The following is a 19033-nucleotide window of genomic DNA, read 5'->3' as shown; positions in this document are numbered from 1 at the left end:
CCTCTCTGGGCCTCAGTTTTCTACCTGCAAAATGGAAATCCTCACAGCACCGTCCCCAGGGGGATGTTCTGAGGCTTACGTAAAGAAAGACGTAAAGAAAAGTGCAGGTAAAGCGCTCATCAATGTGCCTTGTAAATGCTGCAGTGAAGGGTAGCCCACCCCGATTTCCTTCGGAGAATTGCATCTTCACCCTCCCTTCCGCGCCCCTGCCGACCACCGCCTGCGCCGTAGGCCTGCCAGGCACGACCCCGCCCCGCCCCGCCCCTCCCGGCCCGAGCCCGGCTGCCAGAGGGCGTGGCGGAGGTGCGGAGCGCGGGGGGCACCTGACGCGCGCGCGGGGCAGCGGGGGACTGCGGGGGACTGCGGGGGACTGCGGGGAACCGCGGCTCCAGCCTCACCACGCCGTAGGCCGAGAGGCCCACCGACGTGCTTGCTGCGCCCGCGCCCGGGGCGAGGGTCTCGCTGAGAGGTTGGCAGGAGGGAGAGCGGGCGTAGGCTCCACTCGCCCCGCTCGGTCCCACTCCTCGCCACCGTGGGCTTCCAGCTTCGGTGTCCGTTCGGGTGGGGACTCCAGGAAAGGGTTTACACGGTCACGGGGGCCGGGGGGAGGGGTGCTACGAGGCAAGAAAGCCAACGTAGCCGGCCCGGGACAGGGTCCCCGAAATCGGCCCTGCCTCCCCCGGGTGTCTCGTCGGGTGCGTGGACTCAGCTACAGAGGGCTGGAAAGAAGCCTTTGGGGACCCGGCCCGAGGCGCCCCCCAAAGCTCTGCACCGCTTCTCCCCAGGAGTCTCACGTTGGGTCAAGACGAGGGACAGGGCGCATCCACCAGATAGCGGAAAACTTGGGGACGCGGTGCCCACTGACCAAGCGAAGCAAAGTCGACGCCGTTAAAGAGATTTTTCAAGCCGTGTTTGACCGTAGAGGTTTGAGTGCGAGGCACGGGCCTCCACAGCGCTGGGGAAGACGCCTCTTCCCTGGGTCTGGGGCAGAGAGCGCTTGGGAACGCCCAACCGGAACGCCGCTCCTCCCCGAGGCCCCGTGCAACCGCGATCCGCAGACTCGTCCAGGAGGCGTCGCCTCGGAGCCCAGCATTCAACACCCCCCGGCTCCTGTTGCCCCACCCGCCAGAAGGACGAGGGGGCGCTCTGCCCAGGTCCAGGCCGCGTAAGGTCCAACCAGAACCCATCCATTGTCGGGAAGCCGACCTCGAGGCTTCCGGGCGGGTAGGGCTGGGCTGCCCGGAGCCCCGCCCGCGCCCCCGCCCCCGCCCCCGCCCCCGCCCCCGCCCCTGCCCCGGCCCGACGGTGCCTGCACAGAGCCCCGCCCCGGAGGTGAGGCGCCCGGTACTTGGAGGAAGATTGTTCCTCGGAGCCCCTAACTGCAGAACCGGATCGAAAAACGTTGATTTCCTGTCCCAAGATGATGCCTTTTGTTGTGGCCACTTTCCCCCGGCCCCGGGTGTCAGGTGCTCAGAGGCCGGTTACTAGGCCTGACTATCCGCAGCCCCGCCCTGGATTTTAGTTTCTTCTTTTATCTGGGAATTTCTCCCAGAGTATCCCCCACCCCCCACGTTGGGGAGGTGAGGGAAGAGGCTGAGGGCCTAGAGCAGCGGTGGGGCGGGGGTGGGGCAAGGAGGGGTGCCGGCAGGACGGCTAACTGCCGCCGTCCCCCCCACCCTCGGGCTCGAAATCGAGGTCACCTCCCACAGCGGGTGAGACCCCCCAACCCACACCCATTCCCCAGGAAGCTGAAGACCAGCCAGTTCGACCCCATAGGTCTGGTGGGAACGAGAAGGATCGCCCACTGCAGCCTCTTCCCAGGACGGAGGAAGCTACGCTGAGAAGCGGCACATGTATCTGGGTCTGAGCCTCTGACGTGGGTCCAGGCTGAGGGCGACGGCTTACACGGAGGGGCTGCGGCGCAGAGCCCCAGCACCAGCGCACTCCCAGAGCGCGCTCACTTCCCGTCCCCACCCCCACGCAACCCTCAGGCAGGATCCCCCGCCTTTAAAACATGCACGCTGCCCCACGTACCACGACAGTCCCTATCATTCCCTGTGACTCCCACCCTGACCCCAGCCCGGGGATGGCCCCCGACGCGCTGACTGCACCCTCCACGGAGCCCTGGGGTTGCGCCCCACGGGTGAACCTACTCATCTGTAAAATGGGAATAATAGAAACTCCCTCGGGGGGTCGTGAGACATACACCAGCTAAAGACTGTAGAGCGTTTAGCAGCGCCCGGCACGTAGTAAGTCGCCAAACGAGTTATAAGGAACGACGATCATGGCTTTCGCGGGCAGTGAACGACCGTGCCACGCTTAGCCTGCAACCAAGGGTCGACCAGCCCCGGCGGGGAGGTTATTTCTAACTCCAGTGACAGGATGAAGAAAAAGACCTAGAGAGGGGCACGAACTTGCTCAGAGAGGTTCAACTGGGAAGAGGCAGAGTTGGATTCGCACCCAAGGGCAGCTTCTCTCCTCCTGCACGTGAGGCTGAGAGAAGGGGCCCAGCCCCGCGCGCGCGGACAGCCCCGCGTCCCTTCGGTGGCCCGGAGCCGTGAATCCTCAGCCAAGAGACCCAAAATAGCAACCAGCAGGAGCCGAGCCGCAGGTGTCCCGCGCCAGCCGGCGTCCCAGCCGGCCAGAGAGAAGCGGAAAGCGGCTGAGGTCAGGCCGGGCCGCTCCCGGCGGCTGGGGGTCGAGCGGGGGTGGGGCCGGACCCCCACGTGCGCCGCCTGCGGCGGCTTAGCCAAGCCCTTTGTCGCGAGCAGCAGCGTTCGTGCCTCACTCGGCAGCTTAAAATAAAGACAATGTTCCCAGCCTCCCTGCGGCTAAATCCGGCGCGGGTGCGGGGGCGGTGAGAGAGCCGGGTGGGAGCGCTGCTCCTGGCCCTACCTCCCTTCTTGCCTCAGTTTCCCCATCTGGGAAGGGGACCGAGCCAAGTCTGGGCGGGCAAGAGTCATACAGGCTGGAGGGAGAGGGGGTGGGCATCATCCCCCTGCCTCCGCGGCTTCACGGCCTCCGGGAGGAAGCCGCCTGGGACCGAGGGGGCACTCATGAAGAGGCAAGGGAAAGCTGGACACCCTCCCCTCTCGCCTACAAAATAAGTGTTTTTATTTCTAAAGGGACGTGTGCAGAGGCGGTGGGAGAAGAGAAAAGGGAGACCAAGGAGATTGGGGGGAGGGGGCAAGGAGAGAGCCTGATTCAGACTCGGAAATGGATGTGGAGCGTGGAGGCCTGACACCCCCACACTCAGCCACGTGTACGCGCACAAGTACACGCAGCCCCACCGCGCGCACCAGCCGCAGCCGCGACCACAACCCGAGGACCGCCCAGCAGGGGGCGGCCGAGTCAGCGCCCACGGACTGGGGACTGGTGGAGTTCTGACCCCACCCCTGACCCGCTGGTGGGCCCTGGGGTGCGAGGGGGTTGCTCGGATTCCTCTCCAAGCTGCAGTGTCTCCTCAACTTCAGAAAGGAGGTGGACTGGTTGCTTGCTCAACCCTCAGCTGGCTTAGAGAAGCAGAGATCCCCCACATGTACCTGCCACGTGTGCCCACCACCTGCCTCCCATGGCTGCTGGTGAAGCCCCAGGGACCCCAGTTTCTGTTCCACCTGGCTCCGTTGGCACCTGGGCTCCAGCCTGAGGAAGCCCTGGGTTACCCTCAGGTTTTGGGAATGAGAAGGGGTGCTCGGTGGGGAAATGGGCAGGTGGAAAGTGGTGGAGCAGGTCCTCACTCCCTGGCTTAGAGCCACTGGACCTGAGTCCAAACATTTGCAGCCTGTGTATGAATCATGCCTCTGCTCTTCAGTTTTCTCATCTGCATAATGGGATTAAATAGATGGATCCCTGTCCATCCTACCTTCCACCCCAGAGCTTCAGCATGGCCCAGGGGGGCAGAGGACACAGCAGCCCAGCAGAAGTCTCCCCAGCTCCTGTCCCTGGTCAGCTCCCCAGGAGGTCTCTAGGGCCAGGTGAGGGCGGTGCAGAACCCACAGTCTCTATGGTAAAGGGCCCCCAGGGGTTCTATCTCTGAGGAAACTCAACCAGAAAACCAGAAAAGGTGAGGGGCGGTGCAGGGGGTATTAACCAAGCAGTGGGGCTAAAGGAGTTGGGGAAGAAGGGCAAGTTTGTCACTTCCCAGGTACACACCTGTGAGCCCTGAGTGGGAGTCAGGGGAGACAGAGTTTGACAAGCTGGGAGGAGAGCTGTCTGTCTGCCTGTCTGTCTGTCTTCCAAGTGGAAGCTGGGGGTGGAGCAGGCAGGGAGGTAGAGGCTGCCTCCCTTGTCAGAATTAGCAAGTTCCACAGTTGGGCAACACTCAGACACACACCGAATACAGACACACGTGTATACACACGTCCTGGTTCCAGACCAGGAGGGTGACACCTGCATTTACACAGGTTGCATGGTATTTCAGGGACACTCACGTGGGAGGAGACACTCAGCAGCACGTGTGGTGGGCACACGACCCCCACTCATCCCTTCCCATCAGACCCCCATATACCCTCACACCTGGGTTAGCAGCATGGACAGACGCCAGAGCACGCAGCCCAGCACGCGGGGACGTCTGCCCAGCCCCTGGGGCGGGTGCACCAGCCCTCTGGGTCTGTTCCAAGTTGGAGCCTCTCACGTGAGGCCCAATGTGTCATTTCCAAACAGAAGGAATCTAGCTCCTTCACAGCAGGGAGGAAGAGCAGGGTGTGGGGCTGGGTGGGTGGGCGTGTGGGCATGTGCAGGGGGCAGGGCATGTATGTGAGGGAAACAGGCGTGTGAATGCCGGGGCATGGTGCACATGGGTTAGGGGCTCTAAGGTTGGGTAGGGGAAGGAGCCCCAGGAAACAGTGTGCCTTTGTGAGGGTGTGTGTGTGTGTGTGTGTGTGTGTGTGTGTACCGATGAGTCTGTGTGCAGTGGGTGTGGGTGTTTGTCTCCCTGTATCCGCCTTCTCTCCCATTCTGGACTTTTAGCCTTCCTGGGCTCGTTTTCCTCATGTCCTACCTCCTCCCTCTTGGGGCTCAAATTAGGTGCCCTAGTGGAGGGGGGGGGGGCACGCTCCAGGACCTAGTCCAACCCCAGACGCTGCCTGAGGCTTTCCTCCAGCTCCCCCTCCTTTCCTTTTCTCTCTCTCCTCCCTCCCTCTCTTTGCTCTCCTCCTTCCACCACCCCCCCCAGGCTGGCGTGCCAGGGGGTGGGACATGCCAATCACTGGCTGTGCCTCTCCCGGCTGCCAGCACAGGGCGCAGCTCCCCCCACCCCCCGGAGCCAGGTGTTTGGGTCCCTGGAGACGCCGCCGGCCCCCCGGGAAGGCAGTGGGGCTGAGGATCCTACAGACCCTTCTCCAGACCCATGGTGAGTACATTTGAGAGGGTTTGGGAGGGGCTCCACTGAGGCGGGGGCGGAAAAAGCAGGGTCCTGGGAGCAAAGCAGAGACCAGGACTAGCAGGAAATGGGGAGGAACTCCAGAGAGAGGAGGGGGCCCAGGAGGGGTCTAGAAGCCAAGGGGACTCTGTAGCATTGGAACTGGCTGCTCCAAACACCCAGTCTCGTGGCTTTGAGCAGATACACCTGATGTTTTTCTGGAGTTCAGCTGGCAAAGGCGATGGAGACCCCCCCTTAAGAAACTGGACCTGGAGCTCAGAGAGATTAAGCTGCTACGTAGCAGACAGAGGACCCAGAATCCCAGGGACAGAGTGGAAAGGGTAGGAGGCCAGAGGGCAGCCCTTGCCACCAGCATCCCGTGGGAGGTTGACACCCCCCCTTCGACATTGGGGTGCCAGTCCCAGAATCTCCTCCTCTTCTCCTTCAGGGAACCCTGAATCCCACCACCCCATCCATTTCCAGTCCCCCCAAGATGGACTGAATCAGGTTGCTGGCCAGATGGACAAGCTGGATGCCAAGGTGGGTATTAGGCCAGAAGCCAGCAGGAGACCAGGCCAAGAGCCCCAGGGCTCTCAGGGAACAAATGGCCACATGGAAGGCCACACCAGCCAGGGAACGTGGCCCTGACGTGTGCAAGGGCCCAGAGGGCCCTCCCTAGGTCCACAGTATCTTGGACTCCCACAGAGTAGATCTCAGTCCTGTGTCCTGGTCATGCAGGGATACTAATGGGCACCCATGCAGGCCCCCATCTCAGTACCCCCAGACTCCACAATGTAGGCTGGTAGCTAGGAACTGGGTGGTCAGCCCTCATTGGGTCATTCAGATAAGTGCTGCTTCTGGGTTATCAGTGCTAATGAGAGGGATTCACCTCTTGCCACAAAACATACCTACAGCTCCGCTCAGGCTGACCCAACCACCAACAACAACCCACCCCCCCACCCCCGCCCAACTGGCCGGAAGGAGTCAGATTGTCTCCTATAGCCGGACAGTCTCCTGTCCCTGGGTAATCAGCTGCTCACTGAGCTGTCAGATAAGAGTTAGTTCTCTGCCCCCTGACCTCAGCCAATAGGCAAGCCATGATCCCTACTGAGATATAGAAGGCAGGGGAGGGGATGGCGAAACAGGGCTGCAGAAGACTTGACTCTTGTCTCCGGGGCCGGGCCCTGGAGGTCTGAGAGCTAGATCCCCAAGTGCAAAGAGGAGTCCAGAGTGCCAAGATGGGGTTGGGCAGAGGTCACATCAACCCTTAAAAGAAACCTTCCCATTGAACAGATGGAGAGATTGAGGCCAAGAAAGGAGAAGGGACATGCTTATGGTCTCAGAAGGGTCCCAGCCCAGGAGGGACCCCATTCCCCTCACCCTCAGTTCAGCACTGCACTCCCACCCCCCCACACACAGCAAGATGATGGGGTGGGGGAGCAGCGAGCACTGTGAGGCAGGAGCTAGGGCTCCGGCTCCTCGGAGGGGAGGGCGGGCGGGGAGAGGTGGGTGAATATCTCGCTGAGGTTTCTGCTCTGCTGTGATGCCATGGTGATGCCTAGAAGGATGGGGGAGGGAGGGAGCGAGAAGAAAGGAAATGAGGAGGAGAAGTCGAGGATGGAAGAACAGGGAGCAAGTGGAGAGGATGATGAGGGGTGGAGCGCTGCTGATGCCACCTGGCAGAGTGAGGTCTGGGGCCCAGCCTGCTGACTGCTGGCTCTGGCATGGTTTGGCTGAAGTCGGGCAACTGGTTAAAGTCCATCAGCAGTGAGTGTATTTGGCAGTGGTTCTAGGGCTGACGCTCCTGCTCCTCTTCCGGCTCGGCAGCACATTTATGAGTATTCAACTGATGCCTGCTGATCTCCCCAGGGCTAGCTGCCACTCCGGTGGTAACTGTTGAGCCTGGAAATGTGAAAGATTGCATGTGTTTACCCCCTCATTCCCCAGGCCAGGCACAGAGGTAAGAGTTTTGTGCTCCTTTCATGGGTCAAGAGCTACTTTTAGAGAAAAGTTAACCCAGGGGGAGAGAGCCGCCTCTGACAGGCTGGCTTCGGGATTTAGCCTCCAGCAGAAGGGACCAGTCAGAAGACCTGGCCGGAGGAGCGCCCTCCTGTCTGCATATGTAAAGTCCCAGAAGCCCAGCCCTGCAGCCCCTACCTCCTACCTCCTTCTATTCAAGTATCGCCCATTCTCTCCAGCTATTCCCCACGCTCTGCCAACATCCAGGCCCAGAATCACAAGATGGCTTCGCTCTTCCTCCAGAATCTCTTCCCCAGCACCCCCTCATTCTCCGTCTCCCCTTCACAACTTGGCCAGTGGCGACATTCAGGAAGCCCAAGTGTTCAGGAATCCCTCTCCCCAGCGATGGCTCCCAGCCCCCTTCTTCCTCTGGCCAGCCAGATCCCCAGCCCCTGGGGATTGGTCCAAGGCTCTGGCCATAGACAATCTAGCCTGCTGTTCTAGAGGCTCTGACCTCATCCCTTAACTCTTTAAGCCCAGGACGACTTTTTCCTTCCCTGACACTGACAGGGCCCATCCTACACCCGTGCCAGTCCTGTCACCTCCCTCAGTTTCCCTGCAGCAGGGGAGTCAGGGTCTCCTTGGTCCGTTTTACAGGTGAGGAGATAGTGACTTGGCAAGGGAGGGGAGGCAAGAACTGGAAGGTGCAGGGTGCCCATACTCTGGAGCCTGACCCCTGTGGGTTCATCCTCATGCCCCTGAGCCTGAAGTCGAACAGAAGGACCCCATGCATATCTCCCTGTGTTTACCCCACAGATATTTATTGAGTGACCATGTGTGCCAAGCAGTGAATGAGGCAGATACAGCCCCTACCCTGCTTCTCAGAGCTACAGCTAGGCCTCCCCCTTCCCACGGCACTGTCATCATACATCACACAGATCAACGACAGACACTGTCACACACACACATGCATACACAATACACAGGGGCCAGATTCTAAAGGAAGGACCGAGTCCTCAGTGACTCAAACTATGGGTTGGCCAGGTCAGTCAAGGTGAACGAGGAGTCCGTGGAGCCCACCATTCTCATATGAGGGATTTAGAGTGGGCAGGGGTCCAAAAGGCCTAAATCCCAGTTGCCTCACTGATGAGCTGTCAGGACCTTAAGGTCTCAAAACCTCAGCTGTCACTTTTGCAAATTAAGGTTAATAAAACCCGCTTCACAAGGAGTTGTAACAGGTCAATTAAATCACGAATATAATGCGTAGAGCCGTGTCTGGTATATGGTAAGCAGTCAGTAAATGCCACTTGCTATGATAATACTAATGATATTATGCAAAGCTGCCAACAGCCTTCATCAGGAGGCCATGGTCCTAAGCAGAAAAGCACCTCCCTGCTTCATTGCCTCCTTCCAGTACCCCAGACATGAGACCCTCAGAAAATGAGTCCTACCCCATCCCCTCAAAGTTACACCCCCACCCCCACCATTTCTTATTTTCACTCAGCAATGCACACACCCTCACACACACATACAGTCATCCCTATAGAAGGATTATGAAGTTGGGACAGTGACGTACCCAAGGTCACACAGCAGGGACCAAAGCAGAGCCACCAGGAGCATCCTCCTAAGCAAATCACTGTCCAAGAGAGGTTTGGGGGAAGACCCTTGCTGCTGATGGTGGAAAAAAGGCACAGTTATTGACAGCTCTGTTCTTGGGCTACATCCTAGGGGTTCAAAAGATCTAGGCAGGGCAGCCCTGGTGGTGCAGTGGTTTGGCGCCGCCTGCAGCCCAGGGTGTGATCCTGGAGACCCTGGATCAAGTCCCATGTCAGGCTTTCTACATGGAGCCTACTTCTCCCTCTGCCTGTGTCTCTGCCTCTCATTCTCTCTGTGTGTTTCTATGAATAAATAAATAAAATCTTTAAAAAAAAATATCCAGGCAGTGGCAAAAATCAGGGTCCAATTCCCCAGAACCACCACCCTCCTCCAAGTTGTCCCAGATGGGAGACATTAGCCCCTACAGCTCATAGGGGGGTATAAAGGGAAGTGGAAGGAATGTATACCTCGGAGCCTGCAGGGCCCCATAGAATCCCAGCTCCACCCCTTCCTGTGAGACCATCAGCAAGTCTCTTAGCCCCGTTGGCCTCAGTGTCTTCATCTATGAAATAGAAGAATCCCCATTGGGGTGCCCTGTGGATTAAAGGAAATGATATCATATATCAACTGCCCAGCATGCAAAAGGTAATTAATTATGTGGTCATCAGTGTGGCTATTAAAATGAGTGAGTGAGGGATCCCTGGGTGGCGCAGCGGTTTGGCGCCTGCCTTTGGCCCAGGGCGCGATCCTGGAGACCCAGGATCGAATCCCACATCAGGCTCCCAGTGCATGGAGCCTGCTTCTTCCTCTGCCTGTGTCTCTGCCTCTCTCTCTCTCTCTCTCTCTGTGACTATCATAAATAAAAAAAAAATAAAATAAAATAAAAATAAATAAAATAAAATGAGTGAGTGGAAGGGACTTTTATCCATTAAGGAGAGGGACTGCCAGCCCCCTTACCTCCAAGGATCACTTCTCATAGGTCCCCATCCTGAAAGACTTTTTAAAACTCATCAAAGCTAGGGGCGCCTGGGTAGTTCAGTTGGTTAAGCTGCTGCCTTTGGCTCAGGTCATGATCCTGGGGTCCTAGGATGGAGCCCTGCATCGGGCTCCCTAATCAGCGGGGAGCCTGCTTCTCCCTCTCCCTCTGCTCCTCCCCCTGCTTATGCTCTCTCACTCTCCCTCTCTCTCTCAAATAAATTTTAAAAAAAAATTTTAATTAAACTCATCAAAGCTATAGCTAGCTTTAATAAGAGCTTGTGATGGGGGATCCCTGGGTGGCGCAGCGGTTTGGCGCCTGCCTTTGGCCTTGGGCGCGATCCTGGAGGCCAGGGATCGAATCCCACGTCGGGCTCCCTGCATGGAGCCTGCTTCTCCCTCTACCTGTGTCTCTGCCTCTCTGTCTCTCTCTGTGTGATTATTATGAATAAATAAATAAAATCTTAAAAAAAAAAATAAGAGCTTGTGATGGACAGAGGTTGCTATGTCCCCACCCCCAAGGAGATGTCATTCCAACCCCATCTGGGAGAACCCAAATGAGCCTTCAGTCTCTGCACCCTCCACTCAAGGATTTGGGTCCTGTATCAGGGCTCTGGAAAATCTCCCCACCTGCCAAGCTGGTCCAAGTCCCCTACTGTACAAATGAGTAATCTGAGGGGTGCCTGGTTGGCTCAGTTGGTGGAACTTCAACCCTTGATCCTGGGGTTGCACTGAGTGTAGAGCTTTCTTTTTCTAAAAATAATAAATTTAAATAATTATTTTATAATTATTAAAAAATTATAATTATTTTAATTCATGAGAGACACAGAGAGAAAAGCAGAGATGTAGGCAGAGGGAGAAGCAGGCTCCATGCAGGGAGCCCAATGTGGAACTCGATCCCAGGACCTGGGATCACACCCTGAGCCAAAAGCAGACACTCAACCACTGAGCCACCGCAGTCCCCCTAAATACATTTTAAAAAAGAAAAGAAGAAGAAAAAATAAACAAGAACTCTGGGGCCTAGAGAGGGGCTATGCCAGAGTCTGTAAGCTGAAGGGCGCAGCAAGAGGTGGCTGGACTATGGATCAGAATGAGGAGCCAGGAATAAGTGGGGAGAGGCTTTGGGTCCCATTAGTCCCATAAACTGGCAGACGCAGAGAGGCCAGGCAAGGACAGGTTAAATGATTGCTGAGGATCACACTGCTGGGAAGAGACAGTTTTGAGGGAGGACACACACAAAACTCACTCATCAAGATAACTAACATTGAAATGTAACATTTTTAAAAATCAACTAGCAAAAAAAACAAACCACAATCAAACAGCAAACCAGGCAGCCCACAGGCGGGCCATCTATTTTTGTAAATAAAGTTTCATTGGAACCAGGGCCAGGATCAGGGTGAGTCATGTGTGATAGGACTGTTTGTGTAAGTGCAGGGTTGAACCCTGCCTTTGTTTAAAATTTTGTTCATGATGGATTGTTTTGCATCAATTTCCTTTTTTTTTTTTTAAGATTTTATTTATTAAAAAAAAAAAAAAAAGATTTTATTTATTTATTCATGAGAGACACAGAGAGAGAGAGAGAAAGAGGCAGAGACACAGGCAGAGGGGGAAGCAGGTTCCATGCAAGGAGCCCGATGTGGGACCCGATCCTGGGACCCCAGGATCACACCCTGGGCCTAAGGCAGGTTCTAAACCATTGAACCACCCAAGGATCCCCTCTTTTTTTCTTAATGTGATCTCTACACCCAACATGGGGCTCGAACTCACAACCCTGAGATCAAGAGTCACGGGCTCTTTCTAACTGAGCCAGCCAAGCGCCCCATCAATTTCCATTATTTATTTATTTATTTAAAGATTTTATTTATTTATTCATGAGACACAAAGAGAGAGACGCAGAGACATAGGCAAAGGGAGAAGCCTGATGCGGGACTCAATCCTAGAACCTCAGGATCATGCCCTGAGCCAAAGGCAGACACTCAACCACTGAGCCACCCAGGCATCCCCTTTTTTTTTTTTTAAGATTTTATTCATTTATTCATGAGAAACACAGAGAGAGAGAGAGAGAGAGAGAGAGAGAGAGGCAGGGACACAGGCAGAGGGAAAAGCCGGCTCCATGCAAGGAGCCCGATGTGGGACTCGATTCTGGGTCTCCAGGATCATGGCCTCCGCCAAAGGCAGACACCAAACCATCGAGCCACCCAGGGATCCCCCTATTTTTTAAATATTGCATTAAATATCATTTTCTTGACTACTGAGTTTGGGGGTACCTCAAATTTTACACCCAAGGCAAAACTGTCTCCCTTAAGTCCTCCTAGGCCTGGCCCTGCTGCGGTATGGGACCAGATCCGACACTGGAGGCCTTGGCACTGCATTGAGGGCTGCGCCGCGCCCAGGCAGACAGGATGCTCCTGGAGCTGCCGAGGGTGTGGCCTCTGAGGTCAACAAACTCATCTTGTCTGACTCAGGCTTTTCAGGTCTTGGCCCCGGGGAACCACTGGTCCCAAAGCACCAGAGGTTGAGGATCAGGAAAGGGAGGCAGCACCAGGCTATGAGCTAGGAGACTTTGGGATATACCATAACTTCTCCCTTTACTCTGGACCTCAGTTGCTCTGTCTGTGTAATTGGCACTAAACAGGCACCTGGGTGGCTCAGTCGGTTAAGCACCTGCCTTCGGCTCAGGTCATGACCCCAGAGTTAGGGGATCAAGCGTCAGACTCCCTGCTTCTCCCTCTCCTCTGATCCCATGCTCATTCTCTCTCTCTTTTTGACTCTCCCCCAAATAAATAAACAAAAATCTTTAAAACAACAACCACAACAACAGCACTAAGTTCAGATCAGAGGGCCAGAGTTGTGCAGGGCAACCCTGTCATGGGTGGTGTCATACCCAGAGAAAGCCCCAGCAGGCACAGTCTGATGCCAGCCTCCAGCCCAGCACTTTACTTTGGTTATGGGAAAAGGATGCAGCAAAACTCAGTAAGCAGGCCAAATAATATTTCAGCATAATATTTTTAAGATTCAAATTGGCATGCACCTGGCTGGTTCAATCAGAAGAGAACATGATTCTTGACCTCATGATCATGACTTTGACACCGTGTTAGGTGTAGGGATTATTACAAAAATAAATTAATACAATTTATTTATTTATTTTTAGATTTTATTTATTTATTCATAAGAGACACAGAGAGAGAGGCAGAGACATAGGCAGAGGGAGAAGCAGGCTCCCTGTGAGGAGGTATCTCAATAAATACAATTTAAAAAATAAAATTCAAATTGGCATACTGTGGCCTCCAGGCCAGCCATCTGTTTTTATAGATAAAGTTTCATTGGCACAAACTGCTTGGGCTCAGATCTTGGTTCCTACCTTACCTGTGTGATACTGTGCCATTCTCTTGCTTTTTTCAACCTCAGTTTTTCACCTGTGAAATGGAGAGAAGAGCAACCTCAGTCACAGGTGCCCGGTGAAGATTACAGGCAATAATGCACATAAGCACTTTGAGCAGTGACTGCCACTCAAGGAGAACTGAATAATAGCAATGATCATTATCATTATTAGTTGCTATTGTCATAGTATTAGAAATTTCTTTTTTTTTTTTAAGATTTTATTCATTTATTCATGAAAGACACAGAGAGAGAGGCAGAGACATAGAGGGAGAAACAGGCTCCTCCAGTGGAGCCTGACGTGGTGGGACTCTGTCCTGCATCTCCTGAACCATGCCCTGAGCTGAAGGCAGACACTCAACTATTGAGCCACCCAGGCATCCCTAGAAATTTCTTTTAAGTTTATTTATTTAAGTGATTTCTATGCCCAACGTGGGGCTCGAACTCATGACCCCAAGATCAAGAGTCACATGTTCCACTGACTGAGCCACCCAGGCTACCCTGAGAAATTTTTAATCAAAGGAATAGATACTTAGAGCACATGAGTGGCTCAGTCAATTAAGCATCCAACTCTTGATTTCAGCTCAGGTCATGGTCTCAGGGTCCTGGGATCAAGCTTTGCATTAGGCTCCATGCTCAGCAGGGGTTCTACTTGGGATTCTTTTTCTCTCCTTCTCCCTATCCCTCCCCCCCTCAAATCAATAAATCTTAAAAAAAAAAAAAAAAAAAAGGAGTAGACATTCACAGGAGGGAGCCTCCACTAGTACACATGCTAAGAGTCAACGGGGACCTAGTGCTCATCATGTGCCAGGCCTGTCCTGGGGACTCAACGCCCATGGACCCATTTCGGCTTCACAATAATTCCTTAATTTATTAGCTGGGGACTAGTCATTCCTATTTTTCAGCTGAGGAAACCGAGGCTCATGGAAAGTATACCACTGGCAGGTAGTAAATGGTAGAGCCTGTATTCAAATGGAGACAGTCCAGCTCACGCTGCCCAGACTCTTCCACCATGATGTCCCCTGTCTCCTTGATGTGCAAACTGCCCAAAACACAGGCACACACTCATAGCCACAGTCCTTCTGGCTCATTCATTCACACTCCAAAGAGTCCCTCTCAAACACCAACACCATGACCAGTGGAGATGAGCTCCACCACACACCCTTGGTCACACACTGTCCCAGCCATGCACCTCAAGGCCTTCCCCCGCCCCCCCAACAGGCATCGATCTCCTCACAGTCATACAGCACACTAGTCTCTCTGCCACAGACCTGGTCCTGAGGAGCACCGGAGGCTGGTGGGCCCTTGCCTGACATCTCTCCCTTGGAATAGTTCCAATGACACAGTCCCTGAAGCCATAACTGCAGGTGGGAGGAGACCCCAACTCTTCTGTGGACAGATAGACACCTGAGGCCCAGAACAGGAAGGGACCAGCCAAAACATACAACAGCAAGGCTGTGGCTGAGCATGAGGCGGGCGAGGGCAGGCGCTGAGCAACCCCATCACCAGAAGGTTGCTCAGAGATCTGGCTTTTCCCTTTACCCGCCTTTAGTGCCCAGGCTGGACTCCAGTTACTTTTTAGTTTTTTTTTTTTTTTTTTTTTTTTATGATAGTCACACAGAGAGAAAGAGAGAGGCAGAGACACAGGCAGAGGGAGAAGCAGGCTCCATGCACCGGGAGCCCGACGTGGGATTCGATCCCGGGTCTCCAGGATCGCGCCCTGAGCCAAAGGCAGGCGCTAAACCGCTGCGCCACCCAGGGATCCCTGGACTCCAGTTTCAAGAAAAATATAGAGAGGGAGGCCTGGGTGGTTCAGCAGTTGAGTGCCCGCCTTCGGCCCAGGGTGGGATCCTAGAGTCCCAGAATCGAGTCCCACATCAGGCTCCCCGCAGGGAGCCTGCTTCTCCCTCTGCCTGTGTCTCTGTCTCTCCCTTTCTGTCTCTCATGAATAAATAAATAAAATCTTTAAAAAAAAAAAAAAAGAAAAATATAGGGGATCTTCCCTTTCCCCTTGCTGTCCCCCTGGGTCTTTGGACCAAAGAACAGAGTGGGGAGACAGAAGGGGGTTCTCACACCTCATCTGGGGCCAGACCCCCACTGGGAGCTGAGACCCTTGCCCTCACTACCTGCTTTCACTCCAGACTTTCAACTACCAGGCAGGAGTTCAGGTCCAGCACAAGTCCCCCCGCTGCCCTCCTATAGGGTCTCATTTAGCTCCAAACACTGCCCTCCAACTCTCTCATTTCCTCTCTCTCTCTTTCTATTTCTGTCTCGGTCACACACACGCACACACACACACACACACACACACGGAACCATGCAGACACACCAACATACACCTCCTTCCCCCTATCTTCTCTAGAGCCCTCCCCACCCATCTCCTGCCTTCCCATCTCTCCATATTTGATGGAAGAAGCCTGCTGGAGCTCCACATGCTCAGAGGAAGAGAGAGGTGTGGGTTCTAATCACACTCACCTCCTCTGTCACTGTGGCCAGGTCTTGTAGCTGCTTGGAGCCACAGTTGCCTCAGGGAAATGAGGAGCATAAGAGACCTTCCTCCTAGAAATGTACAACAGTTAAATTAGATAATTCAATTAAGTGCTAGTGCTGTGTCTGGCATGTAGTAACTACCTAGTAAATGAGAGCTTTAATAAAATTGAGTGAAGTGCTTTGAAAATTTGGCAGTGCTGTATACAAAGCGAGTCTCCCAACTCCTGCCACATGAGTTAAGCAAGACAGGAATTAGTAGTAATTTCCCAATGAGAAAATTGAGGCTCAGAGTCTGAATGGTGAAACTGGAAGGAGGGACTCCATCTCGATTCCAAACCACTTCTGCCCCAGTGCTGCTGGCACATCCATTCACGGCTGGGAAAGTGCACTGTAAATGATGGTGTGTGGCCACTGGTGAGAAAGGGTGATGTCTGGCCTCAAGCCCTGAGAAGGCAGAGGCTGTGACCCTAGCACCTTCCACCTGGAGATGACCAGCAGCCCAACCAAAGTTCATGTCATCTCTTTTCAGGTGATGACCTCCCCCTGAAGAAGCCCTGTAGTCTGACTAGAAGAAGGGGCTGCCCCCCCGCCCGGCCCCAAGCCCCACCGGGCCACCATGAATACCTCGGCCCCACCCGCTGTCAGCCCCAACATCACCGTTCTGGCACCGGGAAAGGGTCCCTGGCAAGTGGCCTTCATCGGGATCACCACAGGCCTCCTGTCCCTGGCCACAGTGACAGGCAACCTGCTGGTTCTCATCTCCTTCAAGGTCAACACTGAGCTCAAGACAGTCAACAACTACTTCCTGCTCAGCCTAGCCTGCGCTGACCTCATCATCGGTACCTTCTCCATGAACCTCTATACCACGTACCTGCTCATGGGCCACTGGGCGCTGGGCACCCTGGCCTGCGACCTCTGGCTGGCCCTGGACTACGTGGCTAGCAATGCCTCCGTCATGAACCTGCTGCTCATCAGTTTTGACCGCTACTTCTCCGTGACCCGGCCCCTGAGCTACAGAGCCAAGCGCACACCCCGCCGGGCAGCCCTGATGATCGGCCTGGCCTGGCTGGTCTCCTTCATCCTCTGGGCCCCGGCCATCCTCTTTTGGCAGTACCTGGTAGGGGAGCGGACAGTGCTGGCCGGGCAATGCTACATCCAGTTCCTCTCCCAACCCATCATCACCTTTGGCACAGCCATGGCTGCCTTCTACCTCCCAGTCACGGTCATGTGCACACTCTACTGGCGCATCTACCGGGAGACGGAGAATCGGGCCCGGGAGCTTGCGGCCCTGCAGGGCTCCGAGACTCCCGGTAAGGGGGGCGGCAGCAGCAGCAGCTCAGAGCGATCCCAGCGGGGGACTGAGGGCTCCCCAGAGACCCCTCCGGGCCACTGCTGCCGCTGCTGCCGCACACCCCGGCTGCTGCAGGCCTACAGCTGGAAGGAAGAAGAAGAAGAGGACGAAGGCTCCATGGAGTCCCTCACCTCGTCGGAGGGTGAGGAGCCCGGCTCCGAGGTGGTGATCAAGATGCCCATGGTGGATCCCGAGGCGCCGGCCCCCACCAAGCAGCCCCCCCGGAGCTCTCCCAATACAGTCAAGAGGCCCACGCGGAAAGGGCGTGAGCGAGCAGGCAAGGGCCAGAAGCCCCGAGGGAAGGAGCAGCTGGCCAAGCGGAAGACCTTCTCGCTGGTCAAGGAAAAGAAGGCGGCTCGGACCCTGAGTGCCATTCTGCTGGCCTTCATCCTCACCTGGACGCCATACAACATTATGGTGCTGGTGTCCACCTTCTGCAAGAACTGTGTTCCCGAGACCCTGTGGGAGCTGGGCTACTGGCTGTGCTACGTCAACAGCACCATCAACCCCATGTGCTACGCGCTCTGCAACAAAGCCTTCCGGGACACCTTCCGCCTGCTGCTGCTCTGCCGCTGGGACAAGCGTCGCTGGCGCAAGATCCCCAAACGCCCTGGCTCTGTGCACCGCACCCCCTCCCGCCAGTGCTGATGACCCCTCACCTGCATCCCACCACCCCAGTCCCTGGGAGAGCAGGGTAGGAAGTGGGCAGGGGCTGTGACCTCAGACCCAGGGCCCTGCTCTGTCCTCACCAGGCTTGGGGGGTTGGGGAGAGTGTCCCCTAGGTCACCTTCCTGGACAGCCTAGAGAGACCCTGCCAACTTACCAAACTTTGCTATTCCCAGGTGGAATGAACCTGAACCCGGGGAACTGGTTTTTCTGTTCCTGCTGGGTGGTAACGGGCTCTTCACCAGGAAAAAGGCTAGGGGAGGAGGATCCAAGCTTGGAACCCTCTGTTTGCCTTCAGGCAGGAAATCTGTCGGGAGCCACCAGGGCCGGCCAGGAGAAAGAAGGTTAACATTTCAGTCATCCCTGGCCGAGGGGCTGGCCCAGATTGAGGTGGGAGATGGTCCCCCCTGGGACAGCAGCTGGGAACTGACACCAACCATGGAGAGGAAAGCTTGGCTCAAAGGGCGCACCCCAGGCTGGGTATCCCCTCCCCCTGCAGGCACAGCCCATGCTGCCGGGCCTAGGCACACTCTCCAGGATGGTCCAGCCTCCTTACAAATGTCCCAAGAGTGTCCCCAAGGCAAATATCCAAGCATCAGGACGATGCCACCAGAAGAGACCAGCTTGGCTAGTCACAAACCAAGTCCAGAGGCAGCAGCTGGACCAGGCGCCAGGTGTTCTGACTGCCCCACTATGTAGTTTTCCTGGGAATGAGGGGCAAGGGCGCCTGCTGTCCAGCCCCACACCTATACCCTCTGCCCCAGAGAAAGCCTCAGTCCCTCCCTCCCTGGCTCACAGCCACCACCTGGGTGGATCTGCTCCACACAGGTCTAGCCAGGCCTCCCGCATGCTGCCTGCCTCCAGCCTGCCCCACACAGGCCTGGCCCAGCCAACGGGTCCTCTCCTGTGAGCTCCCAGTCCAACCCATGCATGGCCTCCCAGGCACCCTCATCTCCAAGCCTAGCCTGGCCCCAAATGTTCTTTCCTTCTATCCTCAGCAAGTGCTGAGTCTGTGAATAAAGCCACATAACTAGCGGGGGCTACGGGGCCTTCTTCGCTGTGTTGGATGGAGGGCCTAGTCTTAGGCCAGAGCAGAATGGGACAGGGAAGGCCCCAGTACTGCTGAATGTGGGCCACTGCTCCAAGGGTGGTCCCAGGAGGGGCAGAACCAAGTCCTGGCTCTGCTGAAACCCATGGGCCCCAGCACTCCAGGGTCCCCGGCTCAGGTGAGTAGGGCTCTCTAATGGGCGGTAGGGAGA

General features: G+C 55.7%; 1 protein-coding gene across 2 annotated transcripts; it reads left to right on the top strand.

The window, feature by feature from the left end:
* The first annotated feature begins 3397 nt into the window (after positions 1-3397).
* On the top strand, positions 3398-18813 carry CHRM1 (cholinergic receptor muscarinic 1). Of its 2 annotated transcripts, XM_026004630.2 has the most exons (3): positions 3398-5350; positions 5808-5899; positions 16287-18813. In XM_026004630.2, exon 3 carries the CDS (start codon positions 16374-16376, stop codon positions 17754-17756), a length of 1383 nt encoding a protein of 460 aa, XP_025860415.1. In that variant the 5' UTR covers positions 3398-5350; positions 5808-5899; positions 16287-16373; the 3' UTR covers positions 17757-18813. The 2 variants fall into 2 exon arrangements, with proteins under 2 accessions (XP_025860415.1, XP_025860416.1); XM_026004631.2 differs by lacking the exon at positions 5808-5899 and having other exon boundaries at positions 4313-5350.
* The last annotated feature ends 220 nt before the right edge of the window (positions 18814-19033 follow it).

The sequence above is a fragment of the Vulpes vulpes genome, chromosome 5 (assembly GCF_048418805.1).
Source record: "Vulpes vulpes isolate BD-2025 chromosome 5, VulVul3, whole genome shotgun sequence".
Classification (NCBI taxonomy): Eukaryota; Metazoa; Chordata; class Mammalia; order Carnivora; family Canidae; genus Vulpes; species Vulpes vulpes.
This window is presented reverse-complemented; position numbering and strand designations above follow the sequence as displayed.